This window comes from Apium graveolens, chromosome 5, assembly GCF_009905375.1.
Source record: "Apium graveolens cultivar Ventura chromosome 5, ASM990537v1, whole genome shotgun sequence".
Taxonomy (NCBI): Eukaryota; Viridiplantae; Streptophyta; class Magnoliopsida; order Apiales; family Apiaceae; genus Apium; species Apium graveolens.
The window spans coordinates 81,554,508-81,562,926 of record NC_133651.1 but is presented as its reverse complement, the minus strand read 5'-3'; the positions used below and the strand labels follow the sequence as shown (position 1 = coordinate 81,562,926).

Below are 8,419 nucleotides of genomic sequence, written 5' to 3'. Positions count from 1 at the left end.
ATCTATAAATTTCATGAAATGTACTCGTTTGATATATTAATGAAATTTCCTTTAATTGCAAGATTTAGTCTCTGTTTCTCTCATATTATGTGACTGTGAATGTTCTAATTATAATATGTTAATCTTTACTTCATCTATTTGAACTTTATACTTTGATGAATGTTTTGATTAAAATTATGGTCAATAATAAATTGTGATGATTGGAGAAACAGTTGAAGCACGGGTTCATGCATCAGAACCTGTGACAGTTGGAGCTCAGAATGTTACTTCTCAGAAAGAAGCTGCAGCTCAAAGTTCTGATACTTTGAAGAGGAAATCTGTAAGCTCTGAAGCTGCTAAAGCAACTCCTTCACTAGCAAGGAGACTAAAGAAAATGAGGGCAGAAAGGTACAAGGCCAAGCCTATATATGAGGATTCAACTGAAGCTGAGGAAGGGGATCAGGAATCTCTGATCTCATAAGAACCTGTGATAATTGAAGCTCTGCCATTCCCTACTCAAGCTTAGGATACTCTGTCAACACCTCCTGTCTCTCCTATTAAAGCTACAGATGATGCTGAAGAACAAACTACAACTTCTGAAATAGATATTCATAATTTGAATATACCAAATGTTCTTTATCTGGAAGCTCCATCTAAAGAAGCTCAACAATCTCCAACTCATTTTCCAATTTTAAATGCTGAGATACCATCTACACCAACCACACCAGCTCTAGAGATAAATTCTGATGTTCAGAATTTACATGAAGCTGTTCCTGAATCTCTAGTTGCTTCACACACTGTTGTGCTGTCAGAACATAATGAGTCTTCCTCAAGTTCTGAAGACAATGTTTCTGTTGAGACTCCAGTTCCAATTCTGGGAAAGGAAGAATTGGTGAAAAAATTTGTTGAAAAGGAAGCACCTATTCCTTGGGAGGATACTCACAGAGGTGTGGAGTGGACCAAGAAGTAAAATGACACTGATTTCATTCTAAGTTCTAACGTTTTGACAGAGCATATTGCTAAAGCTGATGAGTTGCTCACAAATGCTGATTTAAAGACACAACTCAAGATCACTGCTCTTTCTACCAAACATCTTCAAGGTCTACATTCTTCTACTCATGAAAAGGTTGATACACTAAAGGAACATGCTGATAAGCTAGATCTACAGATCAAGCTTGACAAGAATAGATATATCAGACCTACTCTTGAGAAAATGGAAGCCATTGAGAAGATTCAAGAGAAGCAACAGGCCCAAATTGATGAGGTTCTGGCTAACCAAGTTTCTCAGAAAGCTCAATTGGATGAAATCCAATCTTCAGTTGAACTTCTTCTTTCTCTCTTACTTCCTGATGATTCCAAAAAGGGGGAGAAGGTAGTTAAGTCCAAATACTCACCTACTCAACAACTGAAGAAAAAGGATGATAAAGGTGATGACCAGGGAAACTCTGATAAGAGCAGAGGTCAAGGAAAAGTTCAAGAAAAATCTTCTACACAGAACAAGTCAAGTTCTGATGCTGTGAATGCTAAAAGTCTGAAGTCAAGTTCTGATAAACAAAGTCTGATGTCAAGTTTTGATATTCTGATTCAGTCAGGATCTAAAGACTCTCAGAAGTTTTTACAAACTCTGAAGCTAAAAGGGAAGCAGAATACTGTTTATTACAAAAATCCTAAAATCCAGACACTTGATGAGGAGATAGCTAGAAGATTATTTCTGAAACAAAATCTAGGAATGGATTTGGAAACTCTCAAGGAGGAAGAAGCTAGATTTGGAGCTGAGAAGACAAATCTTAAATATAAAGCTTCTAATTACAAAGAAACCTCCAAGGCCTAAGGAAAAAGGCATTGTGATCAGAGAAAAGTCAAATTATGAGACTTCAAAGTCCAAGACTAGATAACAAACTGAAATTGATCTTAAGTCAAAAGGAAAAGAAAAGGTTGATGAACCTTTAAAGAATGAGAAAAAGATAAGTTCTTCCGTTCCAGTCTATCAAACTACAATGCATGATGATGATTTGATAGAAGATGAAACTGTTCAAATTCTGAAGAGAAGAAAGATAATTAAAGAATCTAAAATAACCTCTGACACTGCTCAAGTTATTCAGAATGAAGAACAACAAGTTACAGAAGAAACAACAAATTATGATCAAGTTAATTTGGAAAAGATGACAATTGCTGATAAGAAGAAGCTGTTATAGAAGAAAGCTACTCCAGTTGAACCAAAATCCAATCTTATGATGAATCAACTCGCAATATTTGGGTTGAGATCCAAGCAACCTAGAGATAGAACTGGATTAGGTTCTGATGAAGAAAAGATACAAATAGGAGTAGAAGTTACTCTAAGAGATCCTTTCATGTTGACAGAAAAACCATATGAACAAATCAGACAAAAGCACCTTGACAAAGTTTTTTCTGCTCAAATTGTGATAGATGCTCATGAGAAGGATAATCTAAAGGAGAAATTAATTTTATTTCTCAATGATGGATTAACTTACAGACTAGCTGATACTGATGTGCTAAAGAAGTCTGTCAGAGAACTTCAACATATTCACTATCTTCTGGAAGTAAAATCTGATGTTGCAAGAAGATGGTCAAAATACATTTTGAAGGCTATAAGAGATCTATTTAGAATCTCTGGTACACAGACTTCTCAGTATATACCAATGATTACTGAAGGTGATGGAAGAGAAATTCCTATGCTAAAGAACTCTGCTAAAGTGGAAGTTATTCTGAAAGGAAAATGCTTATGTTATAATGAAAACTCTTCACATCCTAGAGTTATCAAACTTGGTGATGGACTTGAAAGAACATCAATTCAAGCTCTCAGAACAACCATTTATCAAATTGATGATAGTAAAGATGAAGAAGTGATGCAGGTCAAAGCACAGTTAGTTGAAGTTCTGAGAAAAGCTGAAGACAAGCTGGTAAAAGATTTTGTTAAGAATCATTATGGATTCAGATTGATCCAGTGAAGTTGGTAAAGCTACAACGACTGTAAGTTGTAGTTAATAGTCTTATTAAACTCTCATTGCATTTGAACTTAAATGTTTTTGACATCATCAAATCTATTAACTTGTATATTTTGCATAATTTACAAGTTGGGGGAGATTCTTAGATATATTTGAGATGTCATGTCTAATATGTTTCATGTTTAGTTTTCAGATCTTAACAAACTAGAAATATCAGTACTTACTGGAATCAGTACTTACTGGAAGTCAGAACTTAAGGATATCATAACTTAGATTATCAGAAGATACATATCAGAAGATGAATATCAGAACTTAAGTACGAGAGGACTTACAGTTAAGGAAGGAAGCTGATTTACAGGAAAGAAGATCGAGACTAATACAAAAGAAGATATGCATGGAAAGAGTTAGAGGACTGAAAGAATTGTATAAGATATCTGATTGATATATTTTAGGAGACAAAATTATATTCCATATCAATTAGAAGTTATCTTGTAACTGTGTAATATATAAACACAGACATAGGTTTACACTATATGTGTTATCATTATCGAGAAGATCATACATTGTAACCTAGCAGATCTCGTGATATTTGTTCATCACTGAGAGAGAACAGTTCCATTGTAACAGAGTTTATTATATCGAATATATCTGTTTACTGTTACTTATGTTCGAAATCGATTTGAATGTATTCTACACTGTATTCAACCCCCTTCTACAGTGTTGTGTGACCTAACACACTTTTTTAAAATATTTGCTAAACCTAGTAACTTCATTTACCGTCCCAATTTGACCAATTAGACTATGGCAGTATTACATTATGGTTGCTTTCAGAAATACTTTGTTAGCTGTATCTTGTCCTTAGTCTACATCAACAGACTATAGGAATATTTTGCTCCAATGATGAAGCAATCAAATGATATTGAAAGTGTCTTCTATCCTTAATAAATCAACAGGGTTAGCTAAAGATGTTACTTTTGCATCTTCATTTATGTTATTTCTTGGTCAATTACTATAAAAGCTATACACCGATAAATGTTGTATCCATTACAAATAAATACAACATTAACAATGCAATATCAGTTGCACAATAGAAAATTGTATTTCTATTATAAGGAAAAGGTACTCATTTTTTTACTGCAAAGACATTGACTAAGTCTCTGATAACTAGTTTGTGCACGTCTTCAACCACATAAACTGCGGTGGTACAATGCTGTCAAGGCACATAGTCTTCATTTGACATAATTTTTTGAAACTTTAAATTTTTTGGTGCTTATTGCTGAATTCAAGATAATTCTAACTTTATGTTGTCCCAGTAATATTTTTTAGCTTGATTTGTCGATCGTACTTCATTGTTTGATTTGTTGTTTTGTTCGGAGCTTATCTTTACTACTGCTTAGTTTACGAATTGTGTTTTTGGTTTGAGCAGTTTAATGGTACGCCTACAAGACCAAGACTTTCGGTATTCTGCTCTGATAAACAGTTATATGCTATGCTGGTTGATGATCATAACAAGAAAAATTTGTTTTATGGAAGTACTCTGCAGAAAGCAATGTGTGAGGACCCCACCTGTAGCACTGTTGTAAGTACACATTCTACATAAGTTGATGTCAAGAGAGTAGACCATATCTTATAGAAGGTGCTTATTTTAAAAGAACCGAGAGTTTTTGTCTACTTATCACTTGGACAAATCTTGTGGTTGAGTTTTTTGACATTGAACTGCTGTTTAGATTAGCTTTTTTCACATTTCATAATCTCAGGAAGCTGCAAAACGAATTGGTGAAGAGCTTGTCAAGGTTTGTATTGATCTTAACATCAATGAAATATCTTCTTATGATCGTAATGGATTTGTCCGTGGTGCAAAGATGGAAGCCTTTGAGATTGCGATTTCGTGTCATGGATTCTTGCCTTCTGTATCTAGTTCTCTTCAGTTGTGTTCATATTAAAATGTAAACATGTGTAAAACCCAACTATATGTAAAAGTTACATTTACAGTTTCCAGGAGCTGGAATATTTCTGAATATGTGAACACGGGTTGACAGGAATCTATATGTATTCTCTGGATCTTTAATCACATTCATGATTTATTCCCAGTACAACACCTTATTAGCAAATTTATGGTTTAAAATACTAGGAAATTATATTGTTGGGACTGGTTTTACTAACAAACCCTTGTGGACTCTGGCATGGTTGTGTTAGATATATATGAGATGTCAGGTCTAATATGTTTCATGTTTAGTTTTTAGATCTTAACAAACAGGATATATCATTTCTTACTGGAATCAGGACTTACTGGAAGTCAGGACTTAAGGATATAAGGACTTAGATTATCAGAAGATAATATCAGAAGATGGATATCAGAACTTAAGTACTAGAGGACTAATAGTTAAGGAAGGAAGCTGATTTACAGGAAAGAAGATCGAGACTAATACTGAAGAAGATATGCATGGAAAGAGTTAGAGGACTAGAAGAATTGTATAAGATATATGATTGATATATTTTAGAAGATAGAATTATATTCCATATTAATTAGAAGTTATCTTGTAACTGTGTGTCTATATAAATACAGACATAGGTTTATACTATATATGTTACGTTCATCGAGAATATTATACATTGTAACCTAGCAGCTCTCGTGATATTTGTTCATCACTGAGAGAAAACAGTTCCATTGTAACAGAGTTTATTATATCGAATACATCTGTTTTCTGTTACTTGTGTTCTAAATCAATTTGATTATATTCTACACTGTATTCAACCCCCTTCTACAGTGTTGTGTGACCTAATAAGTGGTATCAGAGCCTATCTGTTAACACACATACAGTAAAGATCCAAAACAAGCATGTCTGAAGAAGCAGAAAATCCAACCAAGCCCGCGAAAATTGAAGAAACTCCAAAGACTCAAACCTACAGTCGATATGAGACTATCAGGGTTCTCATGCTGAGACCTTCTGAGTATCCCATATGGAAAGTGAAGATGGCTATGTTTCTGGAAGCTACAGATCCAAAATACCTTGATAGAATTTATGAAGGACCGCATAAGCCAACCAAGCTCTCTGTTGTAGTTGCAGATCAGCCAACAAAGACCATACCAAAGGAGAAAAGTGAATATATAGCTGAGATATCTCATCTATTGCCAAGGATACAAAGGTAAGGCATTTGCTGCATAGTGCCATTGATAATGTCATGTCAAACAGGGTAATTCAATGCAAGACTGCAAAGGAGATATGGGATGCTTTGGAAACAAGGTGTCAGGGAACTGATGCAATCAAGAAAAACATGAGGACTATACTTACTCAAGAGTATGAGCACTTTGACTCAAAAAGTGATGAGTCATTAACTGACTTATATGACAGGTTTGTCAAACTTTTGAATGATCTGTCACTGGTGGACAAGGAATATGATATTGAAGATTCAAATCTAAAATTCCTTTTAGCTCTTCCTGAAAGTTGGGATTTGAAAGCTACTATTATAAAAGACAACTATGCTCTTGATGAAACTACTCTTGATGAAATTTATGGTATGCTCAAGACTTATGAACTTGAGATGGATCAAAGAAGCAAGAGACATGGGAGAAATTCAAGGACAGTTGCTCTTAAGGCTGAGGAGGAATCCCCCAAAGTGGCAGTCTCAAAGAAAGGCAAAGGAAAGTCTCTCATTATAAAATCTGATTCAGAATCATCAAGTTCTAATAATGATGATTCAGAAACTGAAAGTCTACCTGAAGTAGATGTTGATGAAGAGATGATGAAATTGTGTGCTCTTATGGTGAAGGGTATCACAAAGATAGCCTATAGGAAATTCAGAAGGGGAAATAAGTTTTCTAGGAAAGGTAGAAGTTCTGATAAGAAGGGCTTCAGAAAATCTGAAGGCAAAGGAGTAAAGTCTGACAGAGAAGATTACTCAAATGTCAAATGCTACAACTGTGGTGAGAAAGGCCACATATCTCCTGACTGCAAGAAAGGAAAGAGTGACAAAGGCAAGGCTCTTGTCACAAAGAAGAAAAGCTGGACATACACTTCAGATTCTGAAGATGAGGAGACCTATGCCTTAATGGCAAATGCTGATAGCAATTCTGATGCTGCTGAGTTAAAGGTACCTCAAACAACTTATGCCTTTTATACTGATAATATTACTGAGTTGAGATTATATCTTAAAACCATGTTTATTAGTTACAGAGATCAAACTTTAACATGTGAAAGATTAACTTCTGAAAATCTTGCTTTTAAAAAGAGGAATGATTATTTAGAAAAAGAGTTAATTATGTTCCATCAAACTCAGAAAGAAAGATATGATGCCTTTTATATTAGAGATGAATTGATGAAAATAAATAAATCTCTAAAAACTGAGTTAGAAAAGGAGAGAGAGATTATCAGGACTTGGACTAACTCTGGTAGAGCAACTCAGGATATACTAAGTAGTGGAAACTGGAAAGAGGGCTTAGGTTATGGAGATGATAAAAGTGAAAAAGGAACTGAACAAGTTAAGCCAATTATTGTTAAACAGACTACTAAGCCAAAGGTAAATCCTGTTAAATTTGTAGCTAAAACTGTAAAGTCTGATTCTGAAAAGATGAAAGATATTGAGACAAAAGTGATAGCAGAGTCAACTTCTGACAAATTAGAACAGGATAAACCAACTGAAGTTAACATAGGCCTAATGACAAAGAAGCAGCTTAAACATAAGCTGAAAGAAATTACCAGTATGAACAAGGTAAATGAAGCTAGGAAAAATAGGAATGGAAAGGAAGGTGTGAATAAAAGCAACAATTATATGGTTGTTCCTAATGCTCCTCGAAAGAAATGCTATAACTGTGGAAACTCTAACCATCTTGCTTCTTTTTGCAGGAAGAATAAGAATATCAACTCTTTACCTCCTAAGTCAGGAGTTAAGAGTCAGTCTATTAGGTTTAAGCCACAAAATCCTTGTTTTCATTGTGGTAGTATATGGCATTCCATTTATACTTGTAAGGAATATCATAGTTTGTACTATGATTATTATCAGATAAAACCTTCTTTGAAGAAAGTTGCTTTAATTCCTTCTAGTGTAAAGTATGATGCAAAGTCTGATAATATAAAATCTGATAAGAAAAATGTTAGCATAAACTCTGATGTTAAATCCGCTGCAAAAGTTAATAAACTTAATAAGGCCAAAGGATCCAAGCAAGTATGGGTCCTTAAAACTAACCATTAGTGGTCTTTATGATGGCAGGGCAACAGGAAGAACATCCTAGTAAGGGATAGTGGATGTTCAGGACATATGACTGGAAATAAAGCCCTACTATCAGACTTTGTGGAGAAAGCTGACCCATGAGTTTCTTATGGAGATGGCAACATTGGAAAAACTCTGGGATATGGCAAGATCAATCTTGGGAATTTCATCATTGAATCAGTAGCTCTAGTCTCAGGACTTAAACACAATCTGTTGAGTATAAGTCAAATCTGTGACAGAGGTTATCATGTGGATTTCTTTGAAGA

General features: G+C 34.5%; 1 protein-coding gene across 1 annotated transcript; it reads left to right on the top strand.

The window, feature by feature from the left end:
* The first annotated feature begins 4,013 nt into the window (after positions 1–4,013).
* On the top strand, positions 4,014–4,888 carry LOC141660223 (uncharacterized). Its single transcript, XM_074467188.1, has 3 exons — positions 4,014–4,064; positions 4,372–4,524; positions 4,703–4,888. The coding sequence occupies exons 1-3, from the start codon at positions 4,014–4,016 to the stop codon at positions 4,886–4,888; spliced, it is 390 nt and encodes a 129-aa protein (XP_074323289.1).
* The last annotated feature ends 3,531 nt before the right edge of the window (positions 4,889–8,419 follow it).